This window comes from Crocuta crocuta, unplaced genomic scaffold (genome assembly GCF_008692635.1).
Source record: "Crocuta crocuta isolate KB4526 unplaced genomic scaffold, BGI_CrCroc_1.0 scaffold39, whole genome shotgun sequence".
Taxonomy (NCBI): Eukaryota; Metazoa; Chordata; class Mammalia; order Carnivora; family Hyaenidae; genus Crocuta; species Crocuta crocuta.
In genome coordinates, this window is record NW_027533334.1 from 6,504,582 (window position 1) to 6,525,839 (window position 21,258).

Consider the following 21,258-nt stretch of genomic DNA (forward strand, 5'->3'; position numbering starts at 1 on the left):
GTCCTAATCCCTGGATTGTGTTGTGTTATGAAGCAAAGGGGAATGGAGTTGTGGATGAAATTGAGGTTGCTAATCAGCTGTCATTAAAATAGGAGGATTATCCTTGATCATCCAGGTAGACCCAATGTAATCAAAAGGGAGAATATGGAAGAGGGAGGCAGAAAAGAACAGAGTAAGAGATGTGACATGGAAAGCATGATCAGAGAGATGCAACATAGCTGGCATTGAAAATAGAGGAAGAGGACCATTGACCCAAGGAATGTAGGCAGTCTCTGGAGGATGGAAAAAGCAAGGAAACAGATTATGCTCTAAAGTGTCCAGAAGGAATACAACCCTGCTACACATTTGTGTTGTTTTAAGGCAAGTTTGTAGTAATTTGTTACAGTGAAAATAAGAAACAAATACATCTCTCCTTTAGAGAATCACATTTGTTTTTTTTCTAACTATAAAAGAAAGGCATGATCAAACATAGAATACATAAAAGTAGGTAAAATATAAAAAATTATCCCCAATACAAGTTTCTGTTGTGGACTTTAAATACTATTTTCTGCATATCATGCATATATATTTCTTCATGCATGTGTTACACAATTAGATCATGCAGCATAGTTTTGGAATCTGTCATTTTATTTAGCAGTGGATCTTGCTAAATACAAGATCTTACATTCTCTTACAACTAAAATGTTTTAACTATGCTGTCCATTAATAAATGTGGCTATGAGAAACTGAAATGTGGCTAGTCTGAATTGAGATGTACTGCACTTGAAAAGTACACAAAGACTTAGTATGAGAAAAGAATGTAAAAACCTCACTAATAATTTTTATATTGATTATGTGTTGAAGTAATACTAATATTAATATACTTGGTTATGTGTATCATTAAAGAAAAAAGGATACCATTTTCGAAAGGAGAAAGCAGACTTAGAAAGATTAAGACATTTTCCAGCCAGGAGGTCATGAGCTGGGACTCAAATACAGGTCTGTTAGGATCTAGAACAGAACCCACATATGCCATCTTTTCTATTCACCCCTATCATTCAGGTTCTATTCAGGTGTCACCTTGGATTATTGTGATTGACCCTGTGCTTCCCTACCATCCAGTGTTCCTAAGCCTCCAATGAACACTCCATTCAGGCCAAGTTCTGTTCCCTGAGTGTGTCTTTGCCATACTCTTCTGACCAATTTCGTCTCTTAGATTTCTCCACTTATCCAGGCCTCTCTATTAGACTGAGTTTCAGCTCCATTTCTGTCTCTTCCATGACTTCCCTGAAGTTTTCCCTGTATATTCAACGCACAGGAATCTCTGTAAATTCTGAAACTTACTGCTTTTTCTCTGGGCCAGTTGTGAGAGTGGGGATGGAAAGAAAATGGGAACAAGTTACCACTTGGGCAAACCCCTGTAAAGATTTTTAGTCGGGTAGATGGTTGACAAGAGGTCTGAAAACAATGTTACTGAGAGGTACAAACTCACTTTGACCCTCAATTAGCATCTTTTCTATGTGACTGAAAGGTTTCACTCTCTAGAGTATCTGTTAAGAACAAAGACTCCCTGACTTCTCCTTGAAGATTTGTCCTACTACTATATAGCAGAGCCTAAATGCTCAATCAATACATGTTAGATCTATATCGAGTATATATTGTATATTTTGTATCCCAGTGTATCTTTCACAGTGCTTGCTGAGTTGACTTAAACAACACTATAAATCCAGGCTATTTCAATAAACACTAAGCTTGCCACCCCTAAGGCACAAGCACCTCACCCTTACACACCACTTTCCATAAGATTCCAGTTGTCTTCCTTTAAAATATTTGTCTCTTGGGGCACCTGGGTAGCTTAGTCAATTAAGTGGCTGACTTCAGCTCAGGACATGATCTCCCAGTTCCTGAATTCAACCCCCCTTCCCCCCCGCCCCCCGTCAGGCTCTCTGCTTTCAGCCCAGAGCCCACTTTGGATCCTCTCTCCCCCCNCTCTCAAAAATAAATAGACATTAAAAAAATACTTGTCCTTTACCCAAAACCCCACACAAATACCCCCATCAGAGCTTGTTCAGCTCTGCCAGGGGGTAAATTGTTTCGCTGGGTCATGTTTCTGTGGAAGTGCCCTCCATTTAGGATTAATATAAATAGGTTTATGTCTGTCTCATCAGTTGGGCTTTGGGGTCCTAGAACTTGGCTATCTTATTAACCCTTTACTCAAACCAAACGATTATTCACATGAGGGTAGTTGTAGTGAAAGTGGTGGTTTGTGCACACAGTTCGTGCACTATGTGAGCCCAGGACGGTTTGCACTGTATTTGTAAGGTACATTTTAAAAAATTCACATATTAACTATCTTTGTATTCTCTAATAAATTCATACCAACTGTGTATATGAGTAAGAAAATTTCCAATTTACTAAGGAAACAGACTCAGAAGGTCAAGTCCTTAGTCTAACGTCGCACAGGTTAGAAGCTAATCACATCCTTAAATTTCAGCTGTGAGCATTTGGAGGCGCGCTGGAGGTCTTTTGAACTCTTCCGGCCACCGTCGCTCCGTCCTCTCGTTGCTTCTGCGCCTGCGTTCAGCCGTCCATTACTGAATCAGGAAGGACGTTGGGTTTGAGGTTGGTGTTGAGGTGAGTATAGTTCTCCTTTGCGTCCTTCGTCTGGCCTCTCATAACTGCTGCATCCCGTTGCTTGCTCTCGCTCTGCCCTGGAGTTGAGTTGTGCTTGCATCTCTGCCGTTAGGAGCTTTTAACTTCTCGCCGGCTCGACCCCTGCACACCCCCACCTCGGCGTCTGGAGGGTCGCGCGGCTGTCCGCGGGGGCCCCCGAGGGCAGGCTGGGCTGCTGGGGTCTAGAGGAGGCAGCTGGGCCTCGGAGGCGGCCAGCCCGGGCCTGGTCTCTGCTGTGTTTTTTCCTCCAGTCATTGTGACCTTGGTTAGGTCATTTGATTTGTCTGGCCCCAGCGTTTTCACCTGTGAAAAGGGAGCGGCGGTTTCTTCCTCAGGCGGTCTCGAGGCTCCGGGGCAGCGTAGGGTCTGTGCTCGCTGTGTGGGAACTTTGGTGATTCTGCTCTCTGGAAGCTGGAGAAGGGTCGCCGTGCCGGGTGGAATGGGGTGGGGGTGGGCGTCCAGCAGCCTCCCAGCGCCCCGGCCGCCTTGGCGGAAGGTCTGCGGGGTCCCTAGGTGGGCCCTGGAGGCCACGGCTGGGCCCCTGCCGGAGTTCAATCTTTCACCGCGTGACCTTGGAAAAGTCTCCTTCGTGTGCCCCAGTTTTCTCGTCAGTGCAGTGGAATTTATGAGCTGATAGCAAGCTCGCACAGGAGTAAACGCTATCAGTGCGCTTGCACTTGTCCGTCTGGAGCCACTGCTTACCTTTCCCGTGGTCGAAGTAATTTTGTTTGTAGTTTTTGCTGCCTCCTTACTGTTGTGCCGCAGTGACGTGGCTCATTTAGGGTTGTCGTTCAGGGTGCGAGAGGGAAAAATCCCCCACAAAACCATGAAGGAGGCTAAGCTTTTAAACACCGTAAGCTTTGTGGGAGGAATCATGCCTCTGCCCCTCTAGGTACTGAAGTGCGTTATTGTAAGAGCCTTTTAGATATCTTTTTATGTTCTAAGAGTTGTTGTTAATATTTTACCTTTGAAGGAGAATAACTACCATGACTTCCGGTGCTTTGATGAAACCTCAGATGCGAGGCCTTCTGGCCAAGCGCCTGCGATTTCATATCATTGGAGCATTCGCTGTGTCCCTGGGGGTTGCAGCTTTCTATAAGGTATGTATGTTTGCTTTCTACTTTGTGCCTATGGCCCAGAAAATGTGTTTTAAATTTAAAAATGTATTTTATTTTCATAAGTAGTTCTGAGTCTTCTAAAGAAACTCCCTCTTTAATGTGCCTCCTTCCTCCACTTACCTCAATGTGACATGAAACTACCTCATATTCCCTGGATAGCTTCCTCTTCAACTTTAAAGGAAGCTGTCTTAGTTTGCTAGGGCTGCCAGACCAAGTACAACAAATCGGGTGGCTTACACAACAGATTTATTTACTGTTTTGGAGGCTAGAGATCCAGGATCAGTGTGGCTGCAAGGTGGATTTCTTTTGCGGCCTCCGTCCTTGGCTTGTAGGTGGGTTTCTCCCTTTGTCTTCACGTGGTTCTCCGTGCTAGCATGTTTTTGTTTGAATTTCCTCTTGCAAGGATGCTAGTCGTACTGGATTTGGATTCACGCTACAAACCTCATTTTAATTTACCTCTTTAAAGACCGGTCTCCAAATACGGTTACATTCTGAGATATTGAGGGCCTAAGACTTCAACACATGAGCGTTGGAAGACACAGTTCGGTCTGTAACACAAGGGTATAATTGTATTAAAGCGGAGGGATGTCGGGAAGGCAGTAGTTTTTTTTTTAGTAGCCTTAAGAATTTGTTGCCACAGAACTGCATTTTAATGCTCTGCCTTCATTGAATTTTACCGTTCTGCATTTTGGGCTTTTTAAATAATATATATTAATTTTTTTGTATTGTGGTAGATTATACAAAATTTAGCCATTTTTATGTATACAACTCAGTGGTATTAAATACATTGACTACTCTAGATACCCATGTAAATGGAATCATACATATTTTGTCTTTTTGTAACTAGCTTATTTCACTTAGCATAATGTCTTCAAGTTTTATGTTGTAGTGTGTGTTAGAATTTTTTTACTTTTTAAGGCTGAATAATACCATGGTATGTCGGTGCCACAGGTTGCTTATTCATTCACCTTTGATGGACACTTGGGTTGCTTCCATGTTTTAAGTTTCGTGAGTAATGCTTCTATGAACATGGGTTACCGGTATCTCTTCAAGGCCCTGCTTTTAATTTTTTCAGTATATATCTAGAAGTGGAATTGATGGATCATTTGGTAATTCTGCATGTAATTTTTTAAGCAACTACCATACTATTTTCTGTAGCACCATCTTACATTTCTAACAGGTTTTTTCTGTGTTGAATTTTTAGGATTTTCTACACATATCATCTGTAGACAGATGACTTTGCTTCTTCCTTTCTCATTTGGATGCCTTTTATTTCTCTTGCTTGCCTAATTGCTCTAGCTAGAACTTAAGAGTACTGTGTCGAATAGAAGTGACAAAAATTCTTGTGGGTTATGTGGAGGTAATTTCATTCTGTTCCTAGTTTGAGTGTTCCTTTTTTCATCATGAAAGGATGTTGAGTTTGTCAAATGCTTTGTCTGCACTGAGATTCTTGTGTGTCTGTGTGTTTTATTCTTTTAATGGGTATTACATTGATTTTGTATGTTCAACCATCCATGCATTCCAGGAATAAACCTCACTTGGTAATGGTGTACAGTCTTTTTAATATGCTGCTGAATTCAATTTATTAGTATTGTGTCAGGGAGTTTTGCATCAGTGTTCGTAGGGGATATTGGTCTGTAGTTTTCTGTTTTGTGTGGCTTTGGTATCAGGGTAATGCTGGTCTCATAAAATGAGTTAGTGTTCCTCTACTTCAGTTGCTTGGAAAGATTTCAGGAGGATTGGTATTCTTTAGTTTTCTGGGTTTTTTTTTTTTTTTTTTTTTTTTGTAGAATTAACTAATGGTCATCCGGTCCAGGGCTTTTCTTTGATGGGACATTTTTGATTACTGATTCAATATCCTTAGTAGTTATACTTCTATTCAGATTTTTTTCTTTGTGATTTAGTCTTGGTATGTGTTGTGTTTGTAGAAATTTATCCATTACATATAGGTTATCCAGTCTGTGTATAATTGTTCATACTATTCTCTTATAATCCTTCTATTTCTGTAGAATCTGTAGTAATGTCCCCACTTTCATTTCTGATTTTAGTAATTTGAATCTTCACTCCTTGCTTCTTTGCCCATCTTGCTAAAGGATTGTCAATTTTGTTTGTTTTTGAAGAACCAATTTTTGGCCTTGTTGGTTTTTCGCTTTTGTTTTCCTAGCTGTTTTGTTGATCTCTGCTCTAATCTTTATTATTTCTTTCCTTCTAGCTTTTGGTTTATTTTGTTCTTTTTCCTGGTTCCTTAAGTTGTAATGTTAGGTTGTTGATTTGAGATCTCTCTTATTTTTTTACATTTATTTATATATTTTTTTAACTTTTTTATTTATTATTGAGAGACAGAGAGAGACAGTGCATGAGCATGGGAGGGGCAGGGAGAGGGGAAGACACAGAATCCGACGGAGGCTCCAGGCTCTGAGCTGTCAGCACAGAGCCCAACGTGGAGCTTGAACCCACAAACTGTGAGATCATGACCTGAGCTGAAATTGGACACTTAATCAACTGAGCCACCCAGGCGTCCCGTCCCCAGTATTGTTTTTTAAAATGTGTATTTATAGCTAAGAATGTCCCCCCTTAGCACTGCTTTCACTGTGTCCCATGTTTTGGTGTGTTGTGCTTTCATTTTCATTTGTCTCTAAGTATTTTCTAATTTCCTTCATGATTTCTTCTTTGATCCATTGGTTGTTTAAATGCTTGTTGCTTAATCTTTATAGTTTTATGAATTTTCCAGTTTTCCTTCTGTTACTGATTTTAATTTCATCCAGTTGTGATCAGAGAACATATTTTGTGTGTCTTTTTAAATCTATTGAGACTTAATTTGTGGCCTATTTGGTCTATCCTGGAAAATATCCCATGTGAAATTGAGAAGAATGTGTTTTCTGTTGTTGGGTGGGGTGTTCTTTGTATATGTGTTAGATTAGGTTGGTTTAACAAGTTAAGTCCTCTCTTTCCTTACTTAGGCCTGGTGTTGTCTATTACTGAGATTGGGCTATTAAAGTCTTCAACTGTTATTGGAGAACTATTTTTCTTTTCATTTCTGTCAATTTTTGCTTTATATATTTTGCTGGTGTTATTAGGTGAGTAAATGTTTCTAATTTTTATAAGTTGTTGCCTTATTGACGCTTTTATGAAGTGTATCTTTTATTATCTCATAATTTTTTTGATTTAAAGTCTATTTTGTCTGATACTAGTATAGCCACTCCTAGTATAACCACTCTCTTTGGTTACTGTTTGCATAGGACATCTTTTTTCACACTTTCGCTTTCAATCTGTTTGTATTTTTGGAACTGAAATGAGTCTATTGTAGGTAGCATATATAGTTGGGTCATTTTTTTTTCAAAAATTTTTAAACATTTATTCATTTTTCTAGAGAGATGGTGTGAGCAGGAGAGGGGCAGAGGGAGAGGGAGACACAGAATCTGAAGCAGGCTCCAGGCTCTGACTTGTCAGCACAGAGCCTGATGTGGGGCTCAAAGTTGGACCTGAGCTGAAGTTGGATGCTTAACTGACTGAGTCACCAAGCGCCCCTAGTTGGGTCATTTTTTAATCCATTCTGCAATCTCTGTGAGAATTGTATATGTAGATGCCTTTGAATGTCCTAGTCTTTAATGTCTGGCTCCCAAAAAGAGAAAAAGAGAAAAAAGAAGGGAATGGGGAAAAAGGTGCTCTGTCCTGTTAAGTTCCTTGGAAGTTGCTCAGCTGGTCAAAAAGAGGCTTGCAGCAGTAGGGGAAGTGCAGCAGCAATGACCACCAGTCTGTTAGTGCCTCTGAACAAAAGCAGCAGTCAGCTCTCAGAGTACTGGTCCCTTGTATGTGGTGGGGAGGGTCCTTCTTTCCCATCTTGGTTCCACACAGCTGTGTGAAGGCTGCTCCAGGAACATGTCCACAGCTGCCTTCCTTGGGGGGGGTGGGGAATAGGTAGCTGTTAAGTTGTTAAAAGCTCAAAGTGAATGAAATTAACCTGATTGCAATTTACAGTTTAAGCCTTCCTCTGGAAATTGTATGCCTTCAAGAGATCCAAAGTTTCAGGATAGTGACCTTAGACAGATTGTGCTAGTGCAGTTGTTGTCTAGGTTGGGAGAGATTCCTGGTGTTCCTACGCCACCTTTTTCCTAGAATACTCTATATCGTTTATATTTCTTTAAGTCTCCATGTGGCATTTATAACTTTTTTCTATAAAAATGTTTATGATAGTACACATTTTTATGACCATGTGTTATAATGGCCCATGAGAGAATTAAAGCTTTGCAGTGCTTTGTACTTAATAATTTTAGCGTTTTTCTATTTTTTAGTAGACTGTGAACCTCATTAGGGCAGGGTGCTTTTTTGTTCACATTGGCACCCTGATGTCAGTTGCCTGGGCCACAGATAGATGCTTAAAAGTATCTGTTGAATAAGATGTAGTGTCTAAAATTTAGTACAGTGGTAGGTGGTATAGAGTTCCAGGTGCTTTGGAGTATAGTAAGTGTATATTAATCTAAACATGTGTCTTTAAAGAAGTTAGAGTCAAGTTGGGGGAGGTGAAAAAATTAGATATTCTTGCAAGACAATAAAAATGAAACATTTCATTTCCCATAGCTATTCCTGGAGCAGATTATATACAGTTTGGAAGAATAAAGATGGGCAAGAAGGACCTTTCCTCCATGTACTAGGGATCTGTACTCTGACAGTTGATTGATGTCTTTGTTTCTTTCGGTGGGATAGGGGGATATTGTGGGTCACAGTGTGGGTCATAGCTCTTTGATAGAAAAGGTAGAATTTGTGCCTTGAAAGGGTGAATTTGAAGAACTGAGGGGAGAGAAGAGCTTGAGCAAAACACTAAGAGATTGGTACTTTGAGACCCTTTGAAGAGACAAGCACAAGACAGTAAACCCTTTGCTCCATGAGATCTTTTCTACCTGGCATATAGTGGGCATGAAATAAATGTGGGAAAAGGATGGATGGATGTGAAGTGGAAGTAAGGAGAGAAGTTTAGGGGACTCATTTCTTCACTCTCGGTGTCCTCATTGTCTCTGCCAAACTTGAGGCCTTTGTAACTTGTGTGGATTCTTGCCACTTTTAACCTTAACTTCTAGAATAGATCTGTTTGGGGTGCATGGATGGTTCAGTTGGTTAAGTAAGAGTCTGAATTGTGGTTTCCGCTCATGTCATTATCTCATGGTTTGAGCCCCCGTTTCGGGCTCCCCACGCTTGGAATTCTTTTCCTCTCTGACCCTCAACTGCTTGTGCTCTCTCTCTCTCTCAAAATAAATAAATAAACTTAAAAAAAAAAAAAAGATGTTTGTGTCATTGGGTTCCTGAATGCCCCGTGTGCAGTGGCTTTCAAACTTTTGGTCTATAGTAAATACATTAACTACTGGCTGCAGTCTTCTAAATTGGTATCATTGCTCACTAATGGATCAGGGATGATTTGCTGGAATTTAGTTTTGATTTTAAGATACCTTTTGATTAGCCCTTTCTGCCTTTCCATCATCTTCCCAGCAGTACTAATATACCCAGTTCTCCAGCCCTTTGTAACTAGTTGCTGTTACCCAATTCTGCTTTCTCCCGTTAGTTTGTATACAAAGGTAATGTCTTCATCCCACCCCTGAGGCAAATTCCAGTTTATCCTCAAGACCGACTCAAATGTTTCCTTTTTGGAATTGCAGCCTATTCATCCAGGTTGGTTGTGCTCTGCTAGGTTCTCAGTCATTTTGTACCAGACTGTTTTTTTACAGTATTGAGCACATTGTATTTTAAGTAATACTTTCTTTAGTGTGTGTCTCTTCTACTAAATTAAGAGCCAGGACCATGGCAGACCCATAGTTCATCTATCCTTAATGAAGTTTTAAAATTTGCTTGGTAGATTAGTGTTTGTGTACAGTTACTGTTTGATTGGTTGGAAAGTTCCCAAAGCATTAAGGAATCCAAATTCTTATTAAAGAAATAAGACAGGTGTAAATTTGATTCTCTTGGTAGTTGGTTGCTTCCTTCATTTTCCCAGTCCAGTTAGTGTAATTCACTTTGTTGATCTGGCCTTTATTCTTAACTTACATTCACAATTTTAATAAAATTCTATGCTTTTTACATGAACCAACCAGTAAATCATTTTTGGTTAAGTTAATCTGCTAAGCCTAAATTCACGAATATGGGTTAGATTTTGAGGCAAGATGTTTCCTGATGGGATCTTCCCTGTAGGTAGAGCAATTACTATTATATAAATTAGGCTTGTCCTAAACTTTCAGGTATTAGCTTGTTTGGTGTAGGGCCTCAGATCTAGATTTTATGGCTTTTAAGTAACTCATGGTGTAGTGGATCTAAATTGATTATATTTTTTTTAGTGGATCTAATTTGATAGTTTATATTTTTTGCTGAAGTCCAGAGTTTTGACTTAAAGTCTAGAGTGTAACGGAAAACAAAATAATTTAGGTGGGGCTATAAAACCCATTTGTTTTTATTTTGGGGTTCACTGACTGAGCCTTTTACTTTATTTTTGTCTGCCTTAGTGTACCATGTTTTTATTTTTACTAAAAAAATTTTTTTTAATGTTTTATTTTTGAGAGAGAGAGTTTGAGCAGCGAAGGGGCAGAGAGAGAGAGGGAGACACAGAATCTGAAGCAGGCTCTGAGATGTCAGCACAGAGCCCAAACGTGGGGGGTTGAATCCACAACCGCGAGATCATGACCTGAGCCAAAGTCGGACACTCAACCACCTGAGCCACCCAGGCACCCCTAGTGGACCGTATTTTTAAAAGTAAAAATATTTTTCTTGTTCCAACAAATGCTCAGTTATCTTCTGGGTAATGGGATGGCCTCAGTTCAGAGGGTTGCATTGGGGCTCTTGCCTCTTGGTTTCCCTGGAAGAAAGAAGTTGGGAATTTAGATAGAAGGCGAGGCAGTCAAGTTTGCCAAGTAAAGGCCTCTTACCTATTAGTACCAAGTGTCATGATTCTGTGTATTTCTGCAATACCTTAATGGATATAGTTTGGGACTCAAAAATTTTTTTACTGTTTTTTATATGCAGGATTAGGATTTGATTTTGTATTATAACCCATACATTGAAATCTAGTATGTAGTGTTTTTTGGAAAATAAAATCTTTGTCAAATGACACACCTGGGTTTGAATCCTGGTTGACTCATCTACCAACTGGTGCTTCTTCCTGGACCTTAATCAGGTTATTTAAATTCTGAGTCCCAATACCTCATCTGTAAAACAGTTCAGTGTCTATTCTAAGCACTTAAATGATGTTGAAGGGTAAATTACCTGGAACTGTTCTTACCAGATAGAAAGCTTCTTGTGCCTTTTATTTTTATTTTTTTAAATGTTTTATTTATTTCTGAGAGAGAGAGAGACAGTATGAGCAAAGGAGGGTCAGAGAGAGAGGGAGACACAGAATCTGAAGCAGGCTCCAGGCTCTGAGCTAGCTGTCAGCACAGAGCCCGACACGGCTCAAATCCATGAACCATGAGATCATGACCTGAGCTGAAGTTGGACGCTTAACCGACTGAGCCACCCAGGCGCCCCCTTCTTGTGCCTTTTAGAATCAGGTGGGTACTGAATTGATCTGAGTCCTTTGAAATTAACGTAATTTAAATTGAACCAGAATTTTTTAGCATGTGTCAGCTGTGGGGATATTTGGGTTTTGCTGAAGGGAAGGCAGCTTTCTTCTCCCTAAAACCTTTTAGCTTTCTGGGTATCTTCATTTGGCTCTTACCAGTGTACACACCCACACCCAAAAAAAGGGGTAATCTATTGCTAGGCAAGGAGGGCCCCTCTTGCTCTTGCTGAGTAGTTTCCATGAGGCTCTTCCCTTGCATCTGTGTTAATGCTTCCAACGTTTGCCTTAGGAAATACAGAGTTCAAGTTAAAGGTGAACAAACATTATTTGTGTTGTCTTTGGATATTGTTTCTAATGATTTAAAAAATAAGCCCTAATGGGATATGTTACTTTTTAGTTTGCTGTGGCCGAACCAAGAAAGAAGGCTTATGCAGATTTCTACAGAAATTATGATTCCATGAAAGATTTTGAGGAGATGAGGAAGGCTGGTATCTTTCAGAGTGCAAAGTGATTTTGGAGTGTAAAGGTAATGTAGCTGTTTGAAGTTACTGTTTAAAAATCTTTTTTAAATTGTAAAATACACAGATTGTTAAATACCTTCACATTGTTGTACAACCGATCTCCAGAACTTTTCATCTTGCAATATTATCCATTGAACCACTCTCCATTCCCCCCATTCACTGGCAACCATCATTCTATTTACTGTCTCTGAATTTGACTACTCTGGGTACTTTATTTAAGTGGAAACATACATTACTTGTCTTTTTGTTCCAGGCTTATTTTACTTAATATAATGTCCTCAGAATTCATCTGTTATAGTGTCAGAATTTCTTTCCTTTAAGGCTAAATAACATCCCATGGTATGTATTTTGCTTTTTCATTCATCTTTGGTGGACATTTGGATTGCTTTCACCTTCTGACCATTGTAAATAATGTTGCTGTGATGTGTGCAGATATCTCTTTAAAATCCCTCCTTTTAATACTTTTGAGTATTTACCCAGAAGTAGAGTTGTTGGATCATACAGTAGTTCCATCTTTATTTTAAGGAACCATTATACTGTTTAATATAGCACTTGCACCATTTTAAACTCTGTCGACACTGCAGAAGGGTTTCAGTTTCACCACATAACCTTGCCAGTACTTGTTTTCTGTTTTTTTTTCCCCCCCATAGTAGCCTCCTAATGGGTGTGAAGTGGTACTAGATTTTGATTTTCATTTTTATTTCCCTAATGGTTGATGATGTTGAGCATCTTTTCTCATCAGGTACTTCACCTATATTAATCACATTGGGTTTTTTTGTTGTTGAGTTGTAGTTCTTTAAACTCTTATATCAGATATATGATTTGTAGATATTTTCTCCCATTCTAGAGATTGCCTTTCACTCTGTTGATTGTGTCCTTTGCACAGACATTTAAAATTTTGATGGAGTCTAATTTGTGTAATTTTTGTTTTTGTTGCCTGTGCTTTTGGTGTCCTATCCAAATAATCTGCCAAACCCAATGTCAGGGAACTTTTGTTTTTTAATTTGTTAAAATTCTTTTTTTTTAATGTTTATTCATTTTTGAGAGAGAGAGAGAGAGAGAGAGAGAGAGAGAGAGACAGAATCCAACAAGCTCCAGGCCCTGAGCTGTCAGCACAGAGCCCGATGTGAGGCTCAAACCCACAAACCGCAAGATCATGATCTGAGCCAAAGTTGGACGCTTAACTGACTGAGCCACACAGGTGCCCCTGTTACTTTTTCTTATAAGTTCAAATGCCTTGAAGCTTCTCTTATTTCTTATAAGTTTTATAGTTTTAGCTGTTACCTTTAGGTCTTTGATCCATTGGAGTTAATTTTGAGATACGAGATTCTAAAAGGGTCCAGCTTCTTTCTTTCTTTGTGAATATCCAGTTTCCCAATAGCATTTGTTGAGAAGACTGTCTATTCCCAAGTGGATGATATTGGTACCTTTGTTGGTAATTTTTTGGATTCTATATGTGAGGGTTTATTTTGGGCTCTATTCTGTTTCATTGGTTTATATTTATATCAGTACCACAGTATTTTGATTACCATAGCTTTATAGTAAGGTTTGGAGTTAGGAAGTGTTGGTCCTCCAACTTTGTCGTCTTTTTTCAGATTGTTTTGATTATTCAGGGTCCCTTGATAGTCTCTCTGAATTTTAGGTGGATTTTTCTACTTCTGCAAAAATGCTGTTGAGATAGGGATTGCATTATGTATGTAGATCACTTTGGACATCTTAGCAATTTTTAGTATGCCACTCCATGAACATGAGATGCCTTTCCATTCATTTGTATCTTTAATTTTTTTCAGCAGTGTTTGGTAGTTTGAATATATAGGTCTTCTGCATTCTTGATTAAGTATTCCTGTGTATTTTATTTTTTTGGATGCTATTGTAATTGGAATTATTTTCTTAGTTTTTTCCTGATTATTTATTGTTAGTAGATAGAAATACAACCGGCTTTTGTGTGTTGATTTTGTATCCTGCAACTTTGCTGAGTTAGTTTATTCTGAGTTTTTTGGTTTTTGGGTTTTTTTTCCCCGTGGAATCTTTAGGGTGTTCTACTTATAAGACCAGGTCATCTGCATAGTTTTACTTCTTCCTTCCCAGTTTGGATATCTTTTATTTCTTTCTCTTGCTTACTTGGTTTGGCTAGTCCTTCCAGTTCTGTATCGAATAGAAGTAGTAAGAATAGGGATCCTTATCTTTTTCTTGATCTTAGAAAGAAAGCTTTCAGGCTTTGACCAGTAAATATGATATTAGCTGTGGGCTTTTCATATAAGGCTTTTATTATGTTGTGGTAGTTTCCATTTGTTCCTAATTTATTAAGTATTTTTTTCTCCCTGTACTGTTACTTTTCATTCACATGACTTGTTTTATATCTGGAAGTTTGTACCTCTTAAAACCTTTCCTCTCTTTGACCCATCTGTCCTCCCCTCCTGCATCTGCTTCTATTTGAGTGTTTCCTGACTTGCTTCCCTTAGCATAATATCCTGCAGATTCATCCATACTGTTGCAGTTAGCAAGATCTCATTCTTTTTTATGGCTGAGTAATAATTGTGCCTGTGTATGTGTACATACCCAGTAGTGGAATTACTGGATCATATGGTAATTCTGTTTTTAACTTTTGAAAAATCTCTGTACTATTTTCCACAGTGGTTGCACCAATTTACATTCCTACCAACAGTGTGTACCAGAGTTTCCTTTTCTCCACATCCTCACCAACCCTTGTTATTTATTGTCTTTTAGATAGTAGTATTCTGACTAGTGTGAGGTAATATCTCATTGTGGTTTTGATTTGCATTTCCCTAATGATTAGTGATATTGAACTTCTTTTCACTTATCTGTTGGCCTTGTAGGTCTTCTTTGGGAAAATGTTCAGGTCTTCTGCCTATCTTTAATTGGATTATTTGGGGGTTTTTTGGTATCGACTTGTGTAAGTTTTTTATATGCTTTGGATATTAACCCCGTATCAGAGAATTGGTGTACAAGTATCTTCTTCCATTCAGTAGGTGCCTTTTCGTTTTGTTGATGCTTTCTTTTGGTGTGCAGAAGCTTTTTATTTTGGTATGGTCCAAATAGTTTATTTTCCGTTTTGTTTCCCTTGTCTGAGGAGACATGTCCATAAATAAGTTGCTAAGGTTGACATCCAAGAGATTATTTACTATGCTTTCTTGTGGGACATTTATGGTTTCAGGTCTCAAATTTAGGTCTTTAATCCATTTTGAATTTATTTTTGTGTATGGCATAAGAAAGTGGGCCAGTTTTCCCAGAAGAGATTATTTTTTCCCCATATATTCTTGCTTGCTTTGTCATGTAGACTAATGGACCATATAAGTGTGGGTTTATTTCTGGGCTCTATTCTGTTCCATTGATCTGTGTGTCTGTTTTTGTGCCAGTACTATATTGTTTTGATTACTATTGCTGTGTAAAATACTTTGAAATTTGGGATTGATAACTCTAGCTTTGTTCTTTCTCAAGATTGCTTTGGCTATTCAGGGTCTTTGTGTTTCCACATACGTTTTAGGATTACTTGCTCTAGTTCTGTGAACAATGCTCTTGGTATTTTGAAAGAGATTGCATTGAATCTCTAGGTTGCTTTGGGTAGTATGGACATTGTAACAGTGTTTATTAAGTCTTGAATCCGTGAGTATGGTGTATCTTTCTATTCAGTTTCTTTCATCAGTGTCTTAGTTTTTCAGAGGGTAGGTCTTTAACCTCCTTGGTTAGATTTATTACTATGTATTTTGTGGAGTGTTTTTTATCATGAAAAGGTATCAGATTTTTCAGTTGAAATTTCTCCATTCAGATGATCATGTGGTTTTTGTTTACTTCTGTGGTGTATTCCATTAATTGTATGTTGAACCATCCTTATATTCCAAGAATAAATTTCACTTCCTCATGTTGTATAATCTTTCTAATGAGTTGTTGAATTCTTTTTGCTAGTATTTTGGTAAGGGTTTTTGCATCTGTATTCCTCAGGGATATTCTGTAGTTTTCTTATATTTGTCTGGGCTTTGGTGTTGGGGTAATATTGGCCTTATAGAATGTTTTCTGTTCTTTAATGAAATTACCAATCATGTTTTCACAAGAGGAAACATAGGAAATGGTTAGGAAAACGTAGTAGGGGCAGTCTCTCTCCACTGAAAATAAAAATATAATACATAGAGTGGATTTGGAAGTGTTCCCTTTTTTTCTTTTCTTTTTCTTTTTTTTTAAGAGCTTGAGGAGGATTGGTGTAAATTCTTTAAGGGTTTGGTAGAATTCACTTGTGAAGCCATCTCATCCTGGATTTTTCTCTATTGGAAGGTCCTTATTAGTTACAGGTCTGTTCAATATTACTGTTTCTTCCTGATTTGTATCTTAGGAATTAATGTTTCATGTAGGTTATCTAATTTGTCAACAGAGTTGTTTATAGCATTATTTTACAATCCTTTCTATTTCTGTGAAATCAGTTATAATGTTCCTTTTCATTTCTGTTTTTAGTTATTTGAGTCTTCTCCCTTTTTTTTCTTAGCCTAAAGGTTTGCTAATGTTTTAAGTTATTTGATTCTTCTCCTTTTTTTTCCTTAGCCTAAAGGTTTGCTAATGTTTAATTTCAACATTTTTTTGTGGGTTTTTCTATTTTCCTTCTGATATTGATTTCTAGTTTCAGTCCATTGTGATCAGCAAAGACACTTTGTATAATTTCAGTCTTTTAAATCTATTAAGTCTTGTTTTGTGGTTTAACATATGGTTTATCCTGGACAGTCTGTCTATATTTGAGAAAATTGTGTTTTGTGGTGGTGGTGGGTAGCATGTTCTGTTTTGTGTCTGTCTGTTAGGTCCATCTAGTGGGTAGTGTTGTTCAAGTCCTCTATCTTAATGATCTTGTGTCTAGTTCTTCTAGCCATTACAGTAGTTCACACTTATCCATGGTTTTGCTTTTGGCCGTTTCAGTTACCTGTGGTTAACTGTGGTCCCTTAGTAGACAATCCTGCTCCTAAAATATTGTCAGAAGGTCAGTAGTAGCTTAATGCTAGCCACAGTACCTTTACCTCATCCCTTTATCCCATCCAGTGGGTGTTTTATCATTTTAGATCATAAGAAGGATGAGTACGGTACAGTAAGATATTTTGAGAGAGACCACAGTTCTGTAAATTTCATTATAGTGTACTATTAACACTTAGAAAAGTTCTATTTTATTGTTAATCCCTTACTGTGCTTAATTTATAAGTTAAACTGTTGTAGGTATGTACCTATAGGAAAAAGCATAGTATATACAGGTTTCAGTACTATCCATGTTTTCAGGCATCCACTGCAGGTTTTAGAATGTAGCCAGTGAAGGTCTTGGAACATANTATTTAGTACATATGTAATTGTTCTGTCTTGGTAAATTGACCTTTCTTTATGTAATGTTTTTGTTCCTTGTAACATTTTTTGACTAAAAATTTTGTATGATAGTACAATCTCTCTTGTTCTCTTGATTATTATTTTGTATGGAATATCTTTTTCCATCCTTTCATTTTCAAATTGTGTGGTATCCTTAGATTGAGTGAATCTCCTGTAGACAGCATATGATTGGCTCCTGTTTTTTATTTATTCTGCCACTCTAACATTTGGGAAATTTAAACTGTTTAAGATGATTACTGATAGAGAAAGACTTGCCATTTTATTGTTTCTGTAGATCTTAGTTTTTTGGTCCTGCATTTCCTCTCAATGCCTTTGCATTTAGTTGATTTTTTTTTTTTTTTGTAGTGACATGTTTTGATTCCCTTATTTCCTTTTGTATATATTCTATGGATATTTTTTTGTGGTTACCTTCGCTATTGTATAGGACATGATAAAATTACAACAATCTGGGGCACCTGAATGGTCCTGTTGGCTAAGATTCCAATTATTGATTTTGGCTCAGGTATCATGGCATGGTTGGTGGGTTTAAGCCCTGTGTTGGGATCTGTGCTGGCAGCATGGAGCCTGCTTGGGAGTCTCTCTCTTCCTCCCTCTCTGCCCCTCCCTTGCTCATGCATGCTTTTGCTCTTTCTCTCAAAATAAACTTAAAATTTTTTTTAATGTTTATTTTTGAGCGAGAGACAGAGTGCACGTGGGGGAGGAGAGGACAGATGGAAGCAGGCTCCAGGCTCTGAGCTGTCAGCAGAGCCTGACGCGGGGCTGGAACCCAAAGACACTGAGATCATGAGCTGAGCCAGAGTTGGGCATTTAACCGACTGAGCCATCCAGGCACTTCAGCAAATAAACTTAAAAAACAAAAAAAAAAACAAAAAAAACAAAAGACAGCAGTCTACTTCAGACTGATATCTTCAATCGCAAATAAAATTTTACTCTTTAACTCTGCTTTCCTATTAATGTCACAGAGTATATGTAGTGTACACATTAACATAGTTTTATAGGGTTTTTTGCTTTTTGTTTTTTAAATCCTCCAAACTTAAGAGTTGTGAAATAATTACAGTGATGCTGGTTTATATTTGTTCATATACTTACCTTTACCAGAGAACTTTATATTTTCACATGACTTCAAGTTACTCTTTAGTATACTTTGTTTCAACTTGAAGAACGTCCATTGCAGGTCCAGGGAAGAATTCCTGATCCTTTAGCTTTTTTGTTTATCTAGGAGTGTCTTAATTTCATCCTCATATTTCAAGGACAGTTTTGTTAGATATTGTATTTTTGGTTGACTCTTTTGTGAGCACTTTAAATATAATCATCTGACAGATTTCTGACCTGAAAGGTTTCTGGTGAAAATCCACTGGTGATCTTACAGAGGTGATGTAGGTGATGAATCGATTTTTTTCTTGTTGCTTTGAAGATGTATTGTCTTTGGTTTTTGAGAACGTAATTGTAATATGTCTTGGTGTGGGCTTGAGTTTATCCTACTTCCAAGTAACTTCTTACATTTATTTGTATATCTATTTCTTTCCTCACATTTGGGGAGTTTTCAGCCATTATTTCTGTAAATAAGCCTTCTGCTTTTTTCTTTTCTGGGATTTCCATAATGTATATATTGGTGTTTGTGATTGTGTCCCACAGGTCCCTGAAGCTCTGTTGTTTCTTTTCTTTTCTTTGTGCTCCTCCCAGACTCAATAATTCAAGTGAAGTGTTTTCAAGTATGCTGATTATTTTGTCTGAGTCTGCTGTTGAACCCCTCTAGAGATTTTTTCAGTTCAGTTATTGCATTTTTGTGACCATAATTTCAATTTAAAACAATTTTTCTGTTGACATTTTGTTTGTATATCATTTTCCTGATTTCATTTAGTTGCCTGTCCCAAGTTTTCCTTTAGCTCATCGAGCAGTATTTAAGACCTTTGTTTTAAAGTCATTTTTTAGTTAGAGGCGTCTATTTCTTTAGTGTCAGTTTTTGAAAATTTATTGTTCCTTTGAATAGACCATCCACCCCTTTTCCTTTGTCTTTTATTGAAATTATGGCATTTGAATAATAGCCATCCCCTCCCGGTCTTTGTGGGTTAGCTCCATGCAGGAGAATATCTTCACTAAATGACCAGGCATAAAGGCTCGGGGTTGTCTCAGAGTTTCTCTGGAGATACATCTTCTTTGTGTGCGTGCGCGCACGCGCACGTTTTTTGTTCCAGTTCTTGTGTATACTCAGTTGATTTTTTTTAAGTGTTAAATTTCTCTAAGGGTCTCATCCCCACTTCCTCTAGAGCGTTAGCTGTTGTGTTGTATTCCTCCTCTCATAGTCTCTTGCCCATAGGTGCCTGTGAGGCCGCAGGTCCTCTGTAGCTCCTGTCCTGGGGCCTACCACCCCTTTCAGCGGCTTGCATTTTGATATCTCAAGTACGCCGCGCCGTTCCAGTGGCGCTTGGTACCACATAGGCAAGTTAGAGAACAGTCCCTTGGGAAGCTCTCAGACAAGTCAGAATGCTGTAAGCGATTTTTATTCTTTACCTTCTGCCCTGAGGGAGGAGCCAGGAATTGGTCAGTTTCCTCCTGACCACAGCGTGCTGCACAAAGGATGGGGTGGGGCAAGAGTTAGGAACAAGTCCATATTTCCTGCTGTTTTGTGTGTTTTTCTTGTTCTATTAGTGTTTGGTTGCTGCAGCTTTTTAAGTTCATTTTTTGAGAGAGAGTGAGTGGGGGAGCGGCAGAGAGGAGACAGAGAATCCCATGTAGGCTCTGTACGGTCAGCACTGGGCTCTTCATGGAGCTTGATTTCACAAACCGTGAGATCATAACCCAAGCTTAAATCAAGTCTGATGCTTAACTGACTGAGCCACCCAGGCACCCCTGTAGTTGTTTATCTTAAAGGAAATATCTGAAACGCAGATAAACGCATGTATGAAATATCTACCATATAACCTACAGTAGAAAGAACAGGAACTGTTTCCAAAGGTTGGAAAATTGATAAGGAATTATGATTTTTCTTATACCATGGACTATTGATTATATTATGTCCATTAGAAATGATGATTACTACAAAGGAACATGAGATTACTACATACTAGAAAATATTTTATATAAAGGGTGGGTTTTTTTTTTTTGTTTCGTTTTTTTTTTTTAAGTTTGAGACACAGTGTGAGTGGTGGAGGGGCAGAGGCGGAGAGAGAAAATCACAAGCCAGCTCCACAGTGTTAGCACAGAGTGTGATGCGGGGCTGAAACAAACTGTGAGATCACGGCCTCAGTTGAAACCAAGAGTGGGACGCTTAACTCTGCCACCCAGGCGCCCCAAGGGTGTTCTGTGTTTAGTAAACATTACACAGGGGGAAAAAAAGACTGAAGGTAAGAATAAAAAGATCAAGTAAATATTAATGATTCTGTATTGAATCTTAACTGATGGGTTTTTAACCTTGACATTTTCAGTTTCCACAGTGGTTCTACATTTCATAATTGGATGTTAACAGGCTAATTTTTAAATATTTGTTTTATCTTTTTTTTTTTAAATGAGAAGTTGTGTTTAAAAACCAATGAGAAAAACAGATTTGGAGACAGGGAGAGAAATACTCTTTAGAACAGACAGGCTGCTCCTTTTCAGAACAGTATGTGGGTGTGAGAAGGGAATGGAGGACAGTGGACTTGAGAGGGAAGAAAAAGGCAGAATTTGGTGAATGAAAAGAAGTCAGAGTAAGCTGTTGAATGCTCAAAACTGGTTAGGATGGTCAGGGACCTTGGCAGAGAGTGAACCTGGAGCCCAGGCTGCCTGAAATGGTCTTCTCCTGGGCAGAAGGTGAGTGAGCCAAGTGTAGTCTCCAGAAGCAGGAGTAGACCTCATGTGACCTTAAGGGTGGTAAGGTGTTAGCAGAGAATGCTTGTCATTAACTAAGCCACTGTTTTTTTTCCACAGAATTTCTTTGGGTTGAGTTCCATGGAAGTTTGTCACTGACCTGTGTTCCTGAACTATGAAACATGAATGTTGGGTTATGGAATAGTTTCTCTTGATAAATAAACTAACAGATACGGTGGACAGTAAGTCTTTGCTCATTTATTCTTACTGATAC

The 21,258-nt window shown here is 38.4% G+C and overlaps 1 protein-coding gene across 2 annotated transcripts; it reads left to right on the plus strand.

Annotated features, from left to right (window-relative positions):
* The first annotated feature begins 2,519 nt into the window (after positions 1-2,519).
* On the plus strand, positions 2,520-21,230 carry COX6C (cytochrome c oxidase subunit 6C). 2 transcript variants are annotated; one of them, XM_077748162.1, is made up of 4 exons: positions 2,520-2,613; positions 3,626-3,752; positions 11,705-11,833; positions 21,105-21,230. In XM_077748162.1, exons 2-3 carry the CDS (start codon positions 3,639-3,641, stop codon positions 11,816-11,818), a joined length of 228 nt encoding a protein of 75 aa, XP_077604288.1. In that variant the 5' UTR covers positions 2,520-2,613; positions 3,626-3,638; the 3' UTR covers positions 11,819-11,833; positions 21,105-21,230. The 2 variants fall into 2 exon arrangements, with proteins under 2 accessions (XP_077604288.1, XP_077604289.1); XM_077748163.1 differs by lacking the exon at positions 2,520-2,613 and adding an exon at positions 2,845-3,016.
* The last annotated feature ends 28 nt before the right edge of the window (positions 21,231-21,258 follow it).